At 42.7% G+C, this 21647-nt stretch overlaps 1 protein-coding gene across 5 annotated transcripts in view; it reads right to left on the bottom strand.

Annotated features, from left to right (window-relative positions):
• RPS6KA2 (ribosomal protein S6 kinase A2) overlaps nt 1-21647 on the bottom strand; it is a 318108-nt gene that overhangs the window by 85251 nt on the left and 211210 nt on the right. For all 5 annotated transcript variants that reach the window (XR_005933002.1, XM_030022665.2, XM_030022667.1 and 2 more), the window contains one exon: nt 19643-19724. Coding sequence is in view for 4 of the 5 variants with exons in the window: in XM_030022665.2 (XP_029878525.1) it covers nt 19643-19724 (82 nt within the window). In the remaining variant the exon portion in view is untranslated. The remainder of the gene's footprint in view (nt 1-19642; nt 19725-21647) is intronic.

The following is a 21647-nucleotide window of genomic DNA, read 5'->3' as shown; positions in this document are numbered from 1 at the left end:
CTTCTTGATAACGGACTAGCTGTATACTTTCCGAATAAGAAAATAAAACCATAATCCTGCTCCCCTCTCTGAAGCTCTCATGATACCAAATTTGGTTGAGATTTTCTGTACACGTTAGCTGAGGTCCGGCACAATTCTGCTTTGCTCATGACCACACTTGTTTGCCTGTTCATGCCCTGTGAACGTCTCTGACTTACTGATGCAGCCTCGCAAATGCAAGCAAAGCACTTGGATGCTCCAATACACTTCTAGACATGATGACTTCTAGCCTAAATCCTGTTTTAAAAAGGGGATGGAGAGAGATTTTATGAGCTCTGCAAAGCATCTAAAGCTGAAGACGGTTCTACCACTTTTCAACAGCACTAAAGCGATAACTCTTACTTTTCCTAAGTTGGTGTTTGGTGCATAGATCCTTTTGTAACTCTAGCCCCAGTGTGAATACCTGCCGGCTGCCTTGAGGCACCGGAGCCTGGTCCCTCCCCAGAGTCCTCTGGAGGTGGCTCAGGGCAGGACCTGGTGCTCTGGTTGCCTCTCTGAGCAGGCCAGTCTCTCTCCATTGGAGGCAACCATCTTGGTGTCACCAGGCTGCAACTGGCATTTGAAAGCTTAATTTTTTGTTTTTTGAAGTAGAAATGTCAGGCGATGGGTTTGGTGCCTCAGTGACTTGTCCTTACGGCCTTTTGTGCTTTTTGACAATTTTACCCGAAGTGCCATTTAATCCCCTGAGCTGCAACACCAGGGAGAGAAACCCCGCTGCGTGTCTGACACCAGCAACCGCCCCTGACAGAAACCTGTTCCTGCAGGAAGATACACATAGAAAATACATGAATAATGTCAAAGGTTCCACAATCTGCTCAGAGATGTTTGGCAAAAAGCATTATTGACTATAAATTATTTGCCCATCCCTACCTTTCAAAATGACCTCGTGATAAGAAATGTCCCAGCTCAGCCAGGAGTGGAGCACTCATTAATTAACAAAGCAAGAACAGGAAGAGTTAGCAACTATGTTAATTAAATCACCATTGAAAAATATTGGTAGCAGGAGAAATAAATCAGTGAATAAACCAATGGATTTAAATTTCACCCGTTACCTTCCTCACTTCCCTAAAACACAGCGCCATGCCTCCAGCAGAACAAAAGCAAAATATAACTCAGACACAGGAACACACAACTCAATTTCAAATTCTTCACGTAGCGCTGGTACATGCCAGTGATATATAAAATGGAATATATACATAAAACTATGTGCAACATCCTTTTCAATTCTATTTCTGTTATTTTCATCTGTTTTTAATGCTGGCTGTTGTAGACAAAAGCAGAGAACTAGATTCTAATTTCAAATCCACACTGTGTATGTCTGGAAGACAAAGTACTTGTGTGGTGACTAATTACCCGAGGTATGGAGAAATACAGGCTTTCTAAAAAGGATCATAATCTGGCTTCAGTGGTTCTGCTTGGAAATACTATTTGCATTACTGTGTTTCTGCTCCACACAGTATTATACACAAATCTTTTAAAGAGCAGCCTTTCATGTTGTACCTTATCAGCACACCATTATTACAACACAAAGGAAAACAGAAAAGTGTCCTGTTGACACCTGAATGTAGAAGTATACCAATAATGTCACATCGGGATTTTATGCGCATTTCTTTTGAAATGCATATAATTTCGTGAAGGTTATTTTTCTGGAAGAAAGATCCCCTGCGCCCCCAAATATGGAACTCTTTAGATATGGGGAAAGAGCCATTAAAAACAGAGCTTTACCACTCAGCCCTAGCGCTGCTGCAGCAAAGGAAAAAAACAGATTCACAGAGCAGGAGACACTCCTTTGTAGAAGGGCACTCTGAAAAATCAATATGAATGCAGACTGGTTTTTAGGAGTCCAGGGTCTGGAGGAGGTCATTTTATCTCCCCCCACCCCTCCTTTTTTCCCCCTTTTACATGAAACAACACATTTGGCTTTAAAGAAATCAAAGACTTTCTTTGTTTCTTGTTGGTTTTGTTTTTTTTTAAAGTAGCTTGGATGCTTAAATGTTGAGATTTGGCATGACAGATGTCTCTAAATTAATCCTTGACAGATGTCTCTAAATTAATCCTAAACTTTTAATATTGAACTTCTACTTATATTATTTATCACCTATTCATTATTCTCCCTAAACGTTTGGAAAAATTAATTAAATCCTGCAATATCCCTCTGAAGTACCTCTGCCCAATTTTCCAACAAGGAGAATTAAAGGACAGATTGATGAAGTTTAATGTTACCAAAAAAAAAAAAAAATCACATGGGAGTTGTCAGGAGCAAACACGGGTTTCTAGGACATACTAACTCTGCTGAAAACAAATCCTGAGAGCAGTGACCTGAGCTCTCCCCGCTGTTTTCCCGACACCCTCGCCCAGGCAGGAGCAGCCCGCGGGGGCTGCAGCAGGTCTGAGCTCTGCGGGTGCTGCGCGGTGGGCTCCCTCCTGCCCCGCAGAGTCTCTGGCAGCTCTGACCTCCCGCCGCTTCCCCACTGGGACACCAGTTTGGACCTCTCTCCCCGGCCAAAAAATCCCACAGATGCTGCAGGAGCTTAAGTGAGTTTTAGATTTTTGGCTGAAATTAGCCAGTGGATTTCAACCCCGTCATTAGAGAAGTACCGACCGATAGACCAGCTTGATGATCGTATAAACCTCGTGTCCTCACACAGAGGTGAAATTTCAATTTTTGTGTATTTTTAAACAGAACTGGACCAACGGAATATACACAGATGTGCTTGTGCACAGCTCCCAGGTGAACCCATTCCCCCTCCATGGTCTGTGAGCTGCAGACGTGCAATGATATCCAATAAGCCAAATCCTATGGTGATGTACAACATCAACAAAGTCAGAATTACACCCCTTACAACCGCATAAATCAGTCCCTAACTAACATTGTTATAAACAAACTGAATAAACGGCTCGATGGAGAGCAGAGAGAGCTGCCATTTGGAACTTTGCATGGAACATTTGCATGGAACTTCCTTCAAAAAGCCAAAACGTACAGCTAGAAGTACATCTGTCCATGACTTGTGCAAAACAGAAAGCCTTCAACACCTCTGCATAGCTGCACCTGGGTCATCTTTTTTTTTTTTTTTTTTTAAATGTAAAACATATGTTTTATTTAAATTTGTTTACCTTAGTGGATGTGATATCCTGTCAAATGATCCATGAAGTGATATATTTGTTTCCTGAATTCTACTATAACATACTCCTATTTTTTATTATATTTGCTTCAGCTGAACAGATTTATTATTATTATTATTAATAATAATTATTAATTATTGCAGGCAATAGCAACAATTTCAATATTACCTCTTACTGACAGGCGATAATTACCTGTGCTCTAGGAATAGGCATAATTTCAAAATGACAAACAGATAAGAGGGCTGGCCTTAGAATTCAGCGGTCCCAGTAAACACCATTCATCAGTAGCTCTGGAAATTATGATGACCTGAAGGGAGAAACTGGTGGCTGTTTCATGTAGTTTTGCAATAAAGAAAAGTTGCTTAAAACAGTTATGAGAGAGTTGGCCTTTTCTCCCTTTACAAAACAGATATTTAAAATTTAGTTCTAACCTACCAGAATCCAACAGAGAAAAGATATACAGGTACATATAGTCCTCAGTCCTACTCCTCAATACAGTCCAAGGAGAGATGAATTTTCTCCATCAAACTTCTCTCATATCTCCTGTCAGACTCCAATTCCCTTGGCTAACTCGCATGCAGCTGCAAAGGAGAGGCAGCACAGAGCCTAATGTTTCCTACCCGTGGGGCATTCCAGCATTCAGCGAGCGTTTGCCTTCTGTTTACTATTGCAATATTCCTAAGTTGACAGAAGCAAAGAAGAAATTGTTTTCCTCTTGTCCTGCTGGAGATGGGGATGATCCAGACGTCCTGGAGCTGCTGGGTCTCTCAGGGTAAGGGGTTTCGCCGCTTGCCTTTAAAGCTTGAGGATCAGCGTGGTTTAATCAACCGTTGCTGCTCTTTGCTCTTAGAACACACCTCTTATGGGGGTGTTACAGGCAGGGCTAAATAAAGTTTGTGGATTACTTTACTCTGAAGTGTGAAAACTGACTGTGCTTTGGTATTCACCACAAATATGTTCCGCAGCGTATCATCAAAGGCAAAAAAACAGCTTTTGTGATTGAAAAGTATTGGGAGTGACCACTGGCTCAGCGGTGAAAATGCAAAGACATTCCCTTTTATGCCAGCCTTCTACAGAAAAAAAATTGTTCCCTTTATTTAATTTCTGCGGGCCTAAACAGCCAGTTGTACCGAAAGGGAAGTTTCTTCTCCTTCAAGGCTCTTTGAGCAACTACTAATTTGCTTGCAAAGCCTGGCAGAGGTGGAAGGTGGTGAGGGTGGTGCTGGAGCTCCCCGGGACACTAACTCAGGGCAAAGTACCCCTGCGTGAGAGTGACTTAAAGCCCACCCAAGTCCCTTCTGTCTTGTTACGCGAGCCCCTACTGTTTTGTTTAATGGCGCAGTATGGAACCTTCTGCTTGGTCCAGTTGGGATGTTTATGGACAAGACCAACAATCTTTTATATAATATTAAGTGAGAACTCCTGGAAGGAGCGGAAACGCGGTATTATCCCTCTGTGGAGAATGTATGTACTGGGATGCTGTCATTTGCCACCGGGGGAGTTTTGCTTATAGGCTGAACTAATCCTGGTAAATGTTTTCTGTAGAGCTGCTTGAAACTTGTAATTTTGGACATTTTCAAAGATGTTTTTGCTGTGGCTATTGTTCTGAATTGGAACAAAAAGCCTAAATTCAGCAAGTTTTGCCAAAATTAAATTGCAAAAAATTGTTTTGGGTGCACCAAAGTACTGTTTTGTTAAGGGTTTTAATTTATTTTTCATCTATTATTTCTTAAACACTAATTACAACGTACAACTATAAAATAATTTTTACAAAGATATACAATCAAACCAGAGCATTCTGCTGAAATGCTTACTACCAATGTTTTTTCAAGAGAAATTTCACTCAACAGTCCTGTTCTGGTGGATAGACACTCTACCAGAAACGGTACACTGCATCTTTTCTTTATCAATCGTAACGCACGTTCAGAAGATGGAATAATAAAAAAGAGGATTTATGGGTGCTTCAGGAAAAATCTGTTCACTGAGCCCACCAGGAATTTTTAAAACAGAACCCCCGTGTCTTCCAAGTGTAGGGTAAACATACAAAAGTATGAAGTAATGGGTTTGTGATCGGCCTAGTTGGGGAGCAGTTTGCCAGCTTAGTTCCGATACGGGTAATGCAAGGCAGTGGCTGGACAGTGAGAGGGGCATTTCTCAAAAGGGAATGTTTGGATGGATCAGTGATGGAACACAAGGCAAACGTTAACACTGACCCCGAGCTACGCAGCAGCCCCGGCCACGGCTGCACTAGGCTGACTTCTCACTCTAAACACTTCTTCCATTGGGCTGCTTGGATGTGGTAAACACAGAGTCGATCCAATCTGACTTGCTCTAACAAAATGTTTTGGATGAGCAGTTTAGTTACTGAATTCCAAATATTTTGTTTGTGAAATGAGTAACTGGTATATTTAAGGCATCCCTGAGGAAGCTGGGATAGTGGCTTATCATCCAAACCCGAGGACACTCAGTTGATTTAGGAGATATGAAGCCCTGAGACAGCTTCTATTTGTAAACCATGCAGGACCAGGTTTATCAGGTTGCCTGCAATCCAGCCCTCTGAGCTACTTGCACACAAAATAGATGGGAATTTAGAACTCAAAATATTTCAGGAAAATTGTGGAGTTTAATGTCAACATTCAGGCAAACCAAACCTTTGCTTTGCCCAGGCCCTGACATGCTACGCAGACATGCTTAATATAGCTCCGTTGATATGTTTGCCTCATAAAAATAAATGAGCATCTGTGAGACGGCTGTCTGTCACTGAAGAAGCCTCCAGTCCCATCAGCAAGTAGGGTGCGAAGTCAAGGCAAGGTCATTTCCTAAATTAGAGCATAAGGAAGAGCCTGGTCTCCTTTTGGTACCGACACACTGACTAAAGCTTTGCAACCAGCCTTGGCCACACAAACAAGAAAGAAAGGCTGATCTAGTGTTTTCTCCTGTGAGTGGAGAAACAGTGCTTAAACAGCCGCAAATTATTATTCAGCCTGGACTCCACTATGTATAGGGAGCCTCGTGGAAGATATGACTAAGTTCAGAGAGTCTCTGGGTGAAATCATGGCCCTAAACCAGTCAGCAGTAAAACCGCTGTTGACATTAATAGGATCTCACCATCTACATCTTGGTCCCTGTATACAGTTCTGAAAATATACATAGCTGCTTGAACTCCAAAAGAATACCTAACTGAAGAGGAAATCTTCTTTTTTCCTATGTCACTGGGTAACTGCCAAGAGCTAAACATAAACCGTACTAAGCAATGACTAAAGGGAGACAGGAGGAGAGCAGATAAATATTTAAAGGATATAAACACGAAGGACAGAGGAGACTTATTTATCAAAATAAAAGGAAAGAAAGGAATATAAATAGGAGGAGGTAACTGAAACAGAAAAAGAGGAAATGTAGGCTGTCGGGCAAACCGTAACTGGATGAACCCCTATAGAGCAGAGTGAAGGGTTGGGATTGGTGCCTTATCACCTGACACATTTTAAAACAAAACTGAACAGAAAAAGTTAAATAATGAGTTCGTAAGAAACCAGTCTGCCCTGGCTGCAGGGGAATGAGATTGCATCTTTCACTGTGTGCTACTTTGCTGCAGTGACTCCACCTCAGTAAAGCACGCTTTTTAAAAAACATTTCTAGATTTCACTACTATGCACAAGTGTTTGGGAGACTGACTGAAACAGAACATTTGTACCAGGATTAATGCCTGTAACATGTTAGAATATTCCAGCAAAGTGAAAAAAACCCAGGAACTAGAAATTTTTATTGGGAATGGACTCAAAAACCCTATGAAGAATAACCATGAGCAGTTTAGCTTCCACACAGTGCTTTTAATTCTGAGATCTCAAACAGCCTTACCAAGAGCCTTGGATCACTACGGCTGTTATCCTATAGGTGATAGCTGGGGGTAATGCAGAAGGGTAACGGAGCTCCTCCGGGGCCAGCCAGCCCAGCGACCACCAGCCCTGTGACAGTCCTTCCAGTGACTGCTCAGCAAACCATACTCCTCACATGCAGAGTGCAAACTTTCAGGCTTCCTTACAGCTTTGCTTTAGAAGTTGCTTGCTTTGTTCTGCTTATGAAGAAGTGCTCTCAAACCCTCTCATGTGATAAACTCTCTACAGCAAACTAAAAAACAAATGTGTCATAACAGCATGGCAGGGTTTCTGCATATTTCTAATGAAGATGCATGTAAGGAGTCCTCTGACACTAGCAAATCTCAACTAGTGAGGTCAAGTCTTACGCCTCATGAGCACCTCCTTTTTGCTCCACCAGTCTCACCCACAGCCACCCTTCAAACCCCTTCCATCCCCGTGCCCCGGCAGCAGAGCTGAACAGCCTCGCTCTTCTCTACCAAGGGAAAGCACCGAGCACCCCTGTGCCAGCACCGGAGCTCAGCAGCCCTCTTCCCTTGCAGCTCCCTCTCCAGTCCCAAGCAGAAAAGGGTGGGAAGAGGGGTGATGCTCTGGAAATGACTCCTGAAGCAAGTGCTGCCCGTGATCCATGACTCTCTTCGTGGCCCTCCACTTCTCCACCTGTGGTTTTGCCCTTCCTATTGTCTCTCCTTTGGCTCCACACCGCAGATGACATCTCCAAGCCTGCTGCGACTCCTGATGCTTGGCTCGGGGGATGACAGCTTTCCGCTGCCCCAGAAAGCTGCCGTCGGGAATCTGGGGGGGCAGCAGCTCACCTGGGGACAGCTGAGGGGCTTCTGGAAAATGGGGGTGTCCAGATTTCAGTAGGTTGGAAAGTCAGCTAAATGAAGGCTGTGCACTTAGTGGGATGGTCGAGGAAGAACCTCTTGGTTTCCTTCATGCCGAGGTCAAAATGTTCTGCTTAAGAAACCATTTTCTGTGTAAAAGCCTGGGGGCTGAGCAAAGCCACTGGCTAATTTCCTGAACAAAGCAAGCCAGAGGGGGCACAAGCTGGGGGCCCATCCTTTTCCCTTCATGGGGAAATTTTTCTAGGAGACAGAGATAGGTGGTAAAGGTGACTCAAACGCACGGAACACCATGTAAAAACAAAAATAAAAAATAGTCCTTCTAAACGTACATTTGAAAATATTTCTTTCTTATGATAACAAGGGTCAAGTTAGTACCTGCATCTATCTACATCCTACCTAGATGTACGACATTAATATTTTACATTCTATAGCTTATTGTATCGATAATGAAAACCAAATTGAATTGATGAGCATTGAGAAAACCTATATAGCAGTACAATCCCATAAACCTGAAACTCCCTCTGAGCATGAAAGGCAACTCTGAGTTAACAGGGATGACGGTGACAACTGCCCACTAAATGGCAACTATATTATAGCACAAAGTCTGAAAGATGACCAGGGATGCAGCGCAATTATCTGAGCAATTCAGGCTTTGCCCAAATTTACAAATTAACCTACTACTGCTGAGAAAATGTCAGTTAAATTACTGCACCATGGAAACCTCTCGAGTGTGTCAATTACAGTCACATGCAGATAGAAAATGCTGTAGACAAAATAGAAAGGAGAGGCTGTCATTGATGCTGATTGCTGGTCTCTCTTCAAACATCATCAAAACCTCCAACTTGGAGCAAGTGCCACAGCCATGAGGAAGCCGTAACTGACATGTGTAACCCACATGAAGAGTATAAAACCGCAGACAGTAATTTCGTTTCCGTTGAAACAAATCCCAGATGGTAGTTTCCACACCGTGCCATCTAACTTTTATGGAGAGCCAGCTGAGTGCTAGCACACCTCCGGCAGTAGTTGTGAACAGAACGCCTGGCCAGCTGTTTGGTGAAGGTTTACAAGCGACCCAACCGCAATGCTGCGAGGCAAACCATCGCCAGTGCAACCGACCCCCTACCCTCTGCCGTCACGCTGACTTCAAATGGCGTCAAGTGGCAGCGTTGACCTCTCTGCTCATCTGTCCTCCTGCTTGAAAGGAAATAACTTTTTTCTGTTGTGTTATGGGAACCCGTAAAAGCAGTGGGATTCAACTCCCAGAGGATGCTTACGAATTTGGTTTCCAACCAACTATAAATGCACTGCAGTTGCAGGCAGCTGAAACTGGTTAAATGGCAATTATGTTGGATGCTCCAAGTGGTGCAACTTACTCAGTGAACAGAACAAACAAATGCTTTTTATATAGATAATGGATTTGCACCACAGCCAAAGACTTGCAGAGTCCATCAAGGAAGTTAAAAACTCCCAGGGATATTTAGCTATTGTATTTCCAGCCTAGCTTTCCACTACAGCTACAAATTTATTCAAAAGTACAGTTGATTCAGAGCTCTGATTATTTCAAATAGTCAACGCATTATGCAGAAGAGACATTTCCTAACAATTTATTGGTTTGGATTCTTCAGCCATTAAATTCCGTAACGCAGCAGATTGCACTTAAGTGGGGAGGAGTGTTAATAACATCTCCATTAATATCTGACTATTACTTTTCATAAGGACATCGAGCACTGTGAAGAGGAGGCTGGCATAATTAGGTTAACTTTACAGATATGGAGATTGAGAAGAGGAGCAGCAGTAATAGTAGCTGGTTTATGTTCATGCAGCAAGCTGGCAACAGAGATCCGAGCAGAGCCAAAGTCTTAACTCCTAAACTGAGGTACCAGCTCCGATACTAAACACAGCCTGCCATGAAAGAACAGACTACATCACATAAATTCAAAGGAGATGAAGATTAAAAGCATTTGAGCCTGTATTTGCCAAAAGAGCAGTTTTTCTCTTCCTGTAATTCATGCAGCCTCGTGGTACCAACAACAAGCTCTTGGACGTCAGGCAGGATTAAAAGGCTCCCAGGGTTCATTCACGTGCTGCACAGCTGACTCGATGGCTTGGCAGCAATAGCTTTTTTTTTTTCAGCAGTGGGTTTCTTAAAATTAGAAGCATTACAAGCAAACAGAAAGCTTACAAAGCTCCTTAAAGACAGCACAAGACAACCAAGACACAAAAAAATTTCAAGCCCCAAGACCAAGCCAAAACAAAACCAGAAAAGCAGACCTTCACATGAAGATGCCCATTTTGGCCTATGGGATGCCAGCCAGAAAGGCAGAAGCAAAAGGGCATCAGGCAAGATAAAACAGTGACCAGTGTTATGTCATCACTGGTAAAGCCTGACTGGCCTGGGTACGTCCTGCCCACTGATGTTCAGCTTAATTCTGAAGCTAAACACATGAGAGAAGGGGAATGGAGGTTGACAGCTGCAGGCAACCGTGAGGAACTGAAACCACCCTCCAGAAGTGCTGCTGTCTCACGCAGCGGTGCCAGAAGAGCCGTATTGCAAATCCTTCTACCTGAGGGCTGGCTTTTCCTAGGAACTTTCTCTGAACGGGACTCCCCAAAGGAACAAACATTCAACTGCTCAAGTATACGACCACTCTGCTGTCTTTGCAGCAGGACATTTTTATCTGTTTCATTAAAAAACCTGAATTTTCAACAATCTGCTTGGTAGAGCAGGGGTACTGCTACTACTTCTGTCATAACAAAGCATTCACAGAGAACCTTAGATCTGGAACATGCAGCCAGAGCAGATCACATTTTGTTTAACAGTTACCTCCGACTCACCTAGAGTATAACTAAATCTTCTTCTAACCCAGACATCTAGAAAAAGTGAACCCTGAGGAAGGAAAGGAAGAGAAGAGATTCTCAGCCTACAGAAGAGGGAAGCTAAACACGATAACAACCTTCAAGATGCGGCAGAAAACTGCAGAGACAAAACTGTTCGCGGCGGAGAGGATGCGAACTAACGGCTTCATCTGTGGCAAGGCAGATAGAGGACAGGGGTTAGGAAGCATTTTGAAACAGCAGGCATAGAGACAGCCTAAGGACGAGTTAGGCAAACAGCTGTCAGGAATGACACAGAAGCAGAGCTCTGCCACCCGAGGTCAGAGGTGGGCTGCGGGACTGCCCCAGGTGCCTTCCAGCCGACGCGTTAGTGGCAGCGCAAGGCACGAGGCGCCCTCCGAGAGTCCCACGCCGGTGGGTTTCCCTGGCGCAGACGCAGGCAGGGACACGAGTTAGGCTTCCAAAGCAGAACCACTGAGCCTCCGTGGTTGTCCCAGGGATCAGGCAGTCCTCGCTTCCAGGTACTTGGCCCAGGCAGAGCACTGCACACAGCCAGCGGTGCCTGTCTCACTCCGGACTCGTTCATTCAGCTGGAGCTTCACGTCGGTCTTCATAGATCTGTTCCAATTAAACTAAGCTGTGCTTTTCTCTCCTCTCTCTCTGCTTTCCAGCTATTGCTGGGGAGGGGTGTGAGGGCTGACAAAGGCCACTGCACCTCCCAGTTCTTTCCTGGTGAAAGCGGGTTTTCTACAGCTAAAGTGGAATTGCACCACATTTGTCAAACAGGATAAACATTTCACTCGTGGCTTCGGGACAACTGTCCGTGTAGTCTCTCCATTCCTGAAACTACACCAAAAGCAACTAACAGCAATCTGCTACTAGACAATAGAAAATACCAAATTTGGTTTTTCTGTAAAGCTACAACCAACTGGGAATAACTGCAAATAGCTGTCATTAGATATACAGTGCAATGAATACGACAAAAAGAATAATCCAAGGGAAAGCAAGCAGTAATGAAAGCCCTTGATCAAGTCTACTACGGGGACTTTGAAGAATGAGTTTGGGTCTGAAAGCTTTTTACCGATGGCACCTACAGGAGCTGCAGTTTCAAGTGTCTCCATTGCTACTTATTCACTGTGTCAAGCACAGCAGGATCAATCGAAAATTTAAAGACGTAGATGGCAAATTGACTGAAAATTACAAGGCGATTTGGAAAATTGCTTTTGACTATCAAAAAAGAAGTGAGTATGATGGACTACTCATTCCTGAAAAAAACCAGCCACCATTCCTTGACTGGCTGGAATAGCCAGGGGACACATTCAAATGCAACCTGCAAGAGCTGCTGCTTTTTTAGAAACTTTGAAGAAGTCATTCTTTCCCTATTTCATTGACAGAAGAGTGTGACTCAACGAACGTTTAGAACAAACTTGTATAATTTGATCACAGGTGAAGAACACGTCCTTCCTGCCAAAGAAATCAGCAGACTTTTCAGTGCTTTCTTCCTCTGACTTCAGATTTGAATCTCCTTTGTGCTCTCTAGGGAATCATCATATGAATACCTGAATAATGCAACACTTTCAGCGGCTGCTAACTGGGCCCATGGAACGGCACAGGGATTAGAAGCTAAGGGTGTGGGCACGTTAACTTAGCAAAAAGATGGAAAAATTTAAGACAGCTCTGTGCTATACCTAGTGAAAAACACACACACAGTTGCACTCAGTGTCTTCACAGCAAAGTCTGGAACTTTGGCTTAAACCTATGACTGCACTAGCACGCAGTGTGGTGCAGCCAGCAATCTATGGAAAGTAACGGTGGGTGCTGGGAACCTGAGGTTGCCCCACGCTTGATGTCACACTTTGGTCCCACGGCCTGAATGCCCACGAGAGTCTGGAGGGCACTGGGTGTGCTCCTGGTTTAGTTTCCTCAGGAGGGAACCTAGCTTGTGTGCTCCGAAACTGCTGTGCCCAGCAAACCAAGGCACAGCAAATAGAGATGACTGGAAGAATTGCTTCAAAAGCTTGGTGTGAGCCAAAGCACCAATGCTGTTGGATGCTAGGACTCCCATCACAGTTTCTGCTACACCACTGGACTTCTCATGCAGAAGGCTGGGGTTTGTTTCTCAGTCCTGTCCTGTGCTCTCTTTGGGGAGAAGCTATTTCAGGCAGCAATACACTAAGCTGCTGCGGCTGGTTCCAACTGAACATACAGCTATGCAGTGAGCTGTATTTTGATATGACTGTAATAGCAGAGTTGTACTGGAACAAATGTGTGGACAGGAAAGAACTGGGCAATATTGCTGCATTTACCTACAGCATGTACAACAAGTGCAGAAGTGTGTGCTCCTATGCGAATCAGTCTGGCTGAATGACAGGGAGGTTGATTATAATTTTTACCAGTATTTAGGTGAAGACTTAATAATTCTGTCCTCCATAGGACAATAGGAAGAATTTCCTATCTAGCAACCTGAGCAACAATTTTAACAAGGTGACCCTACACAGAACTCAACAGCCAAAATTTTCATGAAGAGAAAGCTGAATTTCCTTTGGCACTTAGGAAAAGCTCCATGAGGAACAACAGGTTTTTGTGCAAAAACAAACCAGCCAAAATGCTCCTTTGCTACAAAGCAGAAATCATTTTTAATATCCAGAGTTCATTTCTTGAATGTCTTACCAGTGGGAATTTTTGCCTGATAACAGGATCTTCATGATGCACTCGGCACTGTGAAGAGGCTATAATTTAATCAGGACTTCATACACTAAGAAGTCCCACACAGCTTGAATAGAAACAGATAATAAAATCTTTAAGCGATGCATGCTCAGTTCATATTTATAGGCAAGATTTCCCTTCTCATCCAAACCTGAATCCAAACACTGTACAGAATCACTAAAGAGTATTAAGTATCTAACCCAGCAGCTACAATCTCAATGAACGGAAGTCAATGCTCTTTAGCAAGCACTACAAAAATAAACTTCCAGTGATGCTTTTTGTCATTTTTGACTTGTCCAGCCTGCTGTATATTCAGGCTGGGACGCTCTGTAATATTTGCTGACACACAATGAGCTAGTTGCCTAACCACAGCTCATTTTCCTTATAATATATGAATGCATTATTCTCCACAGCCCATTAGGAACAACCTAAGTGAGCTCTCTCAAATGTACTGTACCCTTTCCTCCTTCAGAAAGCAAGCCCTAGATAAGCTGACTTTTTAGGGGAGGAAGAAAGAGGTGGTCCGATGCAAGAAGCCTTACAAAGGCACTGTAATGCCAGAGCCCGATAGTGACCTCTAAGCACTGAGAGTTGAAGATCTTCTTGGTTTCCTTTTAAAAACTCCCACGGGAGGAAAGAAAGTTCTGCTTCCTTGGATGACAGCTGCTAATTCCAGCTTGCTCCTAAATTGTGACGGGCAAGGTTGGCACGTCCTGCAGCTCAGCACAAAGCTGGAGATCTTCTCCTTGACTCCTGGCCCACAAAACTTGCAAGCGCATGGGCAAGGTCCAGATGGTGACCCAAGAGCATTGCTGTGTGGCTGAGCACACACCGACTAGGCTGAGCTTTACATTTTAGAGGCACTTGTGAGATACACAGAGGAATCAAGTGTTACTGTGTTTGGGCACACAGAAGTTGCTATTTCCTTCCCAGATTGAAAATTTAGCATATGGCTATTTGTTGAGAGGGGTAAGTCTATGTCTCAGCTGGATCTTTAAGAGCACTTCTAGGTCCAGCAATGTTGTTTTTGAGGCCAGAGCCCTGACATTTGGAGGGTTACAATTCTCAGAGTAAAGAAGCTGTACATAGGCAGCAGTTCCCAAGGATGCAGAGCACGCAGGCTTTCCTCCAAAGAGCAGGGCAAGGGGACCTCTGCTGTGGGGTCTGGACTCAGAGGAAACTGGATGTGTGGGCAGGACTCCCCCGCTGAATTGTTTACAAGGGGGTAATAAGAGGCCCAGGAGGATATAAAAAAGCTTGAAGAACACTTTAAGAAAAGATAATAAACGAAAATTTCAAGGGTGAACCTGGGTGAATAACAGAGCCTCTCACCAAACACAGGGGCTGAACAAAATAGGACAAGACACCTTGAAAACCTCAGCACCAAAGAGCTAGGTTTATCTGAGGTGAAGGCTCTTTCTGAGTCCTGCCTTATAAGGTTAAATTGTCCTCAGTTCTTTGTTTTGTTGGATTTTTGTTCCCTTCAAACCAGAGGGAAACCACTGGAGTTCGACATCTTAGATCTAAACACCACAATCATCTCAGGGAAACTGAGTTGCATACAGAGGAAAGCTGAAGAAGCCACTTCAGTTGGTGTCCAAACACGGAAGTCACTACTACAATTTTATCAATGGTTTAGATGGAAATCACAGTCCAGCTGGTGACATCTAAGTTAGTTGTTCCATTTAGTGTATAATTAATATCATAGTCTAACATCCCCAAGAACACCACCAGCTCTCTGTGAGTCACTAAAGCTGCTCTCACCGCTCACTGCATCTATAACCATCACACTCACTCAGCACAACTGTAAACCCATAAACCTACTGGCTTAGACTGAGAGGATCATAAACTGCAAAGCACTTCAGAGCTTTTGACAAAACAGATTATCAGTTCTAAACCCCGTAAGCAGAAACAGGTAGACTCAGTTCTCAGCATCAAATAGCTTCCAGTGCCGAGATTTACACAGCCCATTACCAACAAGATGGGCAGATGCAAACTACTTCCTCTTGACCCATCACATAACCTTCGCTACATCATCACGGTAATATTTACAAAGTTCATAAGCATTGTATCAGTGAATTATGGCTTCATGCCACTTTCTTTAAGATTGCATGTCTCCTGGAGGGATGGGTCTTTGATTTTCAAGCTCCAGAGGTAGCCCTTACATTCCAGCACAGCAACCTGTTGGGGATTTACAGGCACTTCATGGGTGTTTAATGAGGCTTACACTGTAAGTGATCTAAACAGCTCTTGTTCACAGCATCCTGAAGCACATCCCGTAAAGCCGATGGAGCCTGAGACACCTTGAGGGAAATACTGAGTGAATCAAAATAATCAGCCTGCCCTTTCCCTCTGTCCCGGTTTTGCCAGTGAATACAAGGCACACATACGCACAGAATAAACAGTCCCTGTTTTCTTTTTCCTCAGTCTCATGGTGCATTCAGGCTGGGCAGTCAAGACATACTGGTATATATGTGTAAGTTTTTAAACATAGAGATCAACTTCATTCTCTTTCATTTTTTTATCTAAAAAATCTGATTTTCAAGAAAAAAAAAAAGGAGAGTAATGAAGACATGAAAGCAACATTTTAAGATGGTATTTAACGGTACTATCTAACGACATTCTGAAAGGCAAAAGTCTCACTCTTGGAAGGTATTTAAGTGCCTAAATGTCTTTGCACACCTGGACACCCCCCCCCCCCCCCCCCCCCCAAAGGGTTTATATTTGCAAAGGTAGCTATTAGGGTATTGTAATTTAATAAATAGTGTTTCAAAGTCAGATGAGTACATGCATACATGCAGCCTTGAATCTGATGTATTTGCCATCTGGCACCTAACAGACATAACGTTCTCAAACACTTTGGACAAGGTTTTCCTAAAATTAATAATTCGAATGAAATGCTTATCAAGTTTCTTCAGGAAGTTCTCTGCTTTAAAAAACTGATACCCAGAAGCTCCTGCAAAAGGAAATGAGGCGTGAAGGAAAGAAATGTGTGTGATGCTCTCATTTACAACTGAGAGGAGCAGTGGCTTTCTCACTTTCAAGGATCCATGCTGTTATAGCTGCTTATTCAGATATACTCTACATTTAATACAAACCTTCATGAGGTAAAGATTAATTTCATTTTCACAAATGTTTGTGCCTACAGCGTGTGCCTCTGCAAACTTTCACAATCTAAACTGAAATATTCTGGAGTCTAATTCTCCCTTCACAACAGGAGCGGTTCTGCTCTTTAGCAGATCTTTTTCAAGCTTAAATCTACACATGCAATTGATCTACAAAGCCTCTTTTGTATCAAACAACTTTTTTGAGCTGTAAATGCTTGAAGAGTGCTGCTGCTGATTGCTGTACCCTTCTTATGCTACCCTTTGCTGTTGGTGAAGTGGGGATCATGCTAACAAGGGACAACTGCCCTGGAAAGAGGCAGGAGGCAGCAGACTCACTGGAGGAAGCACCATTTTGTATTTCTGCTTCTTCCTAAACGTCACCAGCCAGCCATGGCCAGAGTCAGGCTCCTGGGGTAGGAAACCCTTCAGCAGGACCCACTATGGTTGTTCTTCAGAGCAAGGTACAAAGCTAGTTTTAACCCATCACTCCTGAAGGCATTTAACTTCCTCACGTTCTTACTTATCCAGGTTTTAATTCTTCAGACTAAGCCAGAAAAGAAAAAACAGTTTTGCTACCCCCTCTTCTTTTCTTTCCTTTCTCATTTCTCCATTTTATGTGTTTTGCAAATTTCTTTCACTAAAGAAAACAACTGCTATGATATTTAGGGCTGTGTGGCCATGTCAATGGCACCGGCACTGAAAGCTTTGACTCTCCTGCTCCATGCTGTACTGCGCAGACTACAGGTTAGGAAGCAAAATCATTCAGAAATTTGTCTCGTAGCATGCCTTTTGTCAGTAAATACTGAATGCAGCGCTAACAAGTACTTATGGCTTTGCTCCCGTTACTTGACACGGTAACAAATACTTCACGTTGGAGTGACTTCCAGCCTTTTTGAGTGTAGGTAGGCAGCAACAATTCAGCACTCTCACTTAAAAGATGAAATTAAGCTGTCAGAAATATTACCTCTGTGCCAAAAGTTACATGGAAGCTCACTGACAGCAATCCTCATTGTTGTTTGGCTCACTTGCCCTGTGCCAATGGGGTTTTGCCTTCATTTTTGTACTTCAAGTTAAACAGCTGTCAAGTTTAATTTATTTGTAGAAACTAGTGTGGACAAATTAGTTCCTACCAATGTGCTAGTTATCTCAAGATTAATGGGAAATCCAGAGCTACCAGTCAGAGGGGTAAGTAGTCTGAATGGGAGAGAAAAGCAATCCAGCAAAATCACAAAGCAGCCTCAACTTTTGGTCTTGTGACCCATGCTTGAGAAAACAATAAATAGCCTAATGTAACGGCCAAGGGAGGAGAGAGGCAGTGGTTTTGTGGTATAACAAAACGAGGAACTGCCAACACAGAGGGCATCTGGAGGTGCCTGTTCTTGATGGAACAGAGATTAAACCACTTTGAGCAGTTTAAAATCACCATGTAAGTTTTCAGATTTCCTAAAATACTGCCATAATACAAATATTTTTTTCAGAGTGGAACCTAACACTACAGATTTATCTATCAAACATTAAGTAAAAATTGCGTGTTTGGAGATGCAGAAGAAACCCTCCACAAAAACTCCTTCTGCTCAACACACCTCGGAGTTACACATAAAAAGAGAGAATACCCAATTTTCACCCTAGGTGAAAAGTTGTGGGCTCTCAAAAGAAACTGAAACGAGTCTCTGCTACGTGTTGACATCAGAGGGATCACACAGTCCTTCCTCAGACCCTGTGCCTGGCAGGAGATGGCTTTCCCAGGTAGGGAAGGCTCTGAGAGTTGAGTTCAGCTCAGTTTGGGCACATCAGGGTTCTGTTCTTGGTTGAGAAGTCAGAGAATCACTCTATTATACATACTGTGTATGCAGACCTGACCTTTTACTTTTTAGGTATTACGCCCAGTACTATTTAAGTGGTTATTTACACCACGCTGCTCTGCCAGAACAAACTTTCCCATCTACATTCCAAACAAAAAGATCAGCACGCCAGAACTGCTTCAAACTAACATTTCTTTGAAAAGGCTTTCTTACGGGAAAGGACTGCATAAATACCTGGTTTGCCACGTCCCCATTTTGACTGGTACTTAGAAGAGTTGCTGTGTCTGCTTGCCACCCCCTGCTCTAACTCTACCTTGCAATAACCAGGAGCTTCATTCTTCTTTTGGTTCCCCAAATTGAGGCATGCTAAAGCAATTTGGATTTTTAAGTCATCAGAACGATCTCAAAATTATCTGTCTTCACACTAGGATAGAAATTCAGGCACTATACTACATTGTGCAAACTCACATTGTCCAAGACAGAGCGAAAGAGCTGCTCTGGGCAAAATGAATGCTGTCCTTATCTGCAGAAAGTATCAGGCTTTTGAGGGGAAAAAACAGAGTACAGTGTGAATTCAGGGAAACAAGAAGACAACTGGATCTTCCAAATTCTGTGGAGGAACAAAACAGTAAGGACTTCAGCTGAAACTAAACTTACTCTGTTTGCTTTTCAGTCCTGTGCTTTACTAGAAATTTCTTTTTTGTCCGAGTGAGGCTGTAGCAGCCAGTGGCTCCAGAAGAGGATGACCAGCTTTAAACATCAGTCATTTGGCCCTAGCCTACTACAGACCATGCACTGACTGGTCACGAGCTAGGAAACAGCATGATCTCAGCAACCTCCGAATGACTCCTCACACTTGAAAATATGCTCCCATGAATTTTCAGGCATATAGTGAGAAGCACCAGCTGGAAGGCCTTTCTGCCCAGTAGGAGCCACGTTTTACTTCAGCAATATCCTTATTTAAAGATACTCACTCCAGTTTACTTCAGCAACAGAAAGATACTGTCACTGCAATATAAATTGATGTACGCCCAATAGAAGTCCTATAGATAACACCAAGAAAGCAAAGAAAGCATGCAGCTGCAAAACTCCAAAGACCTGTTCTCCTGCACCCACACTGTATAGGTAATGGGTTTTGTGTATGTTTTTTTAGAACGTTCACTACAGCAAGGCAGAATTTTGGAGGGTGGCAGAGACATATTTGTGCACTCTTATACACCGTAAGACAACAGCAATACAAAAAATGGCAAGAAAAGTAAATGACAAAGTAGCACAGAAATAGAGACTGCAGCCACTGTCCCAATCCTTACCTTTCAGAGTTGCCTTCTTAAGTACCTTCATGGCATAAAGCTGACCCGCATCAGATCCTTTGATCTTCCTCACTAGAAATACCTGTAAAAAGCAGACATCTTGTGTAGATAAGTACTGAACTTCAGCTACAAGCCTTGCTGCATTTGATAGAGGGATACTACAGTTCAGGAAATCTAATGAAAATTATTAGCCGAAATTACTTCGTATCTATTTCACCTGCAATTGGTTGAGCTAGCTCTGGAAATCTTCAGTTTTAAGCCCTTACTGCCGCACAAAGAAAATATGTTCAACGTTATTAATTGCCCTTACACATTCAATTAAAGATGGGTGAATAATCAGAATCGGTGTATACACATCTCTTGATATTCTGAGCAGCTTTACATGAAAAAAAGTTATGTCTCATTTGTGCTTAGGAATGTGCAGCGTCTTAAAATTATTGCCATCAATTAAATTAAGGAGGAAAAACATTTTGGTGTAATTTATGCCATAAGTCACGAATGGTGACTTGCCTAAGATGCAGCTGAAGCAGAGAGTTCATACAGCTGAAAATCTGTTTGTGCATACTTAACAAAAAGTAGGGCTACTTTGATTAACAAATAGGTTATTGCAATAAAGACAGTTTCCCCTGTTACAGCCTCCTATGCTACACGTTCTGACAGTGTAAATTTGTAATTGAAATAAAATTGTAGCTAAGATTGTATCTTTTTTGTTTTACTCCATGCAACTATTTCTTACCTGCCTCTGAGTACATCTGAGCACTGGAGGGGTAGTGAACAAAGGAATCAGTAATTTAGTTTGGCCTTTATAAGACTTTCAGTGTTTTAACAATTGAAAATAAAATAAACAAATTTTTTAGCTCATTCTCAGGACTCACTCCGTCTGCTGAGGTCAGAAATACCAGACAACAGTGTCTCTTTTTTTTTTAATTTCAGCACTTGTGTTACTGGACAGAAGCAGAAGTAAAGCCAAATACAGAAATAAAAATAAGCCCCCACACAGAGCACATACTTATAAATATCTAAATTAACAAAGGCTAGGTGAAATTATGTAACTAATTAATGTCTAGTGGCATTACAAAAATCTGTGGTGATTACTTTATTCATTGCCTGTTCAGGAACCATGCAGCTTAGTTAACTGCCTCCACCCAAAATATAAAAAGCCAAAAAAAAAAAGGAGGAAGTCTGTTTCTAGCACATTATTTTTAAGTTGAAAGACTCTTCCTCCCGAAAAAAACATGTGTAAACAGATTATGTTTTTCTTGAACACATTTGAGGACAGGTTTGTGGGGAGGGAGAACAACTTTTAACAACCAGGTGGAGAAGCTGGGGGGAAAAAAAAAAGGGGGGGGGGGGTGTAAATTCTCTCTGAACACCTTAATCACGGCTATTACATCAGACAGCATCACAGCTACAACACTTCTACAATACAATCTGATACGTTTTTGGTGAGACTTTGCTTCTCAAGATGTTTCCTGTGCATATGAGATATGCACAGTTCCTCAGCCAAGCTGCCCTAACCAGCTGAGCTTGCGCACATGCTGCTTGTTCTCATCTCCTGTTTCCTAGTTTGATGGACATACAAATACCTCCGGTGCTCACAACTGTAGGAACAGATGATGAAATCTGGATGCGACAGGAACACATAAGACTTTCTCAAGTGTTTTTCATTAACATTCATGATAAATTAAGCTCAGCTGCTCCAGCATTAACAGGAAGTCAATTCATTTAGAGTTCGGCTAGAGAGAGAAACGTTGGGATATTTTTCTATCCAGCCCAAGTAAAAGATTTAATTTTTGCATTACATTGAAAGGGAGGAGAAAGTCAAAAGCAAGCTTGTCCAAACCCTAGATTTTCAGCTGTATTATTATTCTGTAAAAATGGTCACAGAATCTTTATCCAAAAAACCAAAACCCCAAACCCTTAAGATAATGATTTTAAACTGTACTGCACATAGAACAGCACAGCATTCCGCATCTGCAGAAATATTAGGCTGCAGTTCTACAAA

Source organism: Aquila chrysaetos, chromosome 8 (genome assembly GCF_900496995.4).
Source record: "Aquila chrysaetos chrysaetos chromosome 8, bAquChr1.4, whole genome shotgun sequence".
Taxonomy (NCBI): Eukaryota; Metazoa; Chordata; class Aves; order Accipitriformes; family Accipitridae; genus Aquila; species Aquila chrysaetos.
Note: the sequence above shows the minus strand (reverse complement) of the source record. Positions and strands in the feature narration are given on the sequence as shown.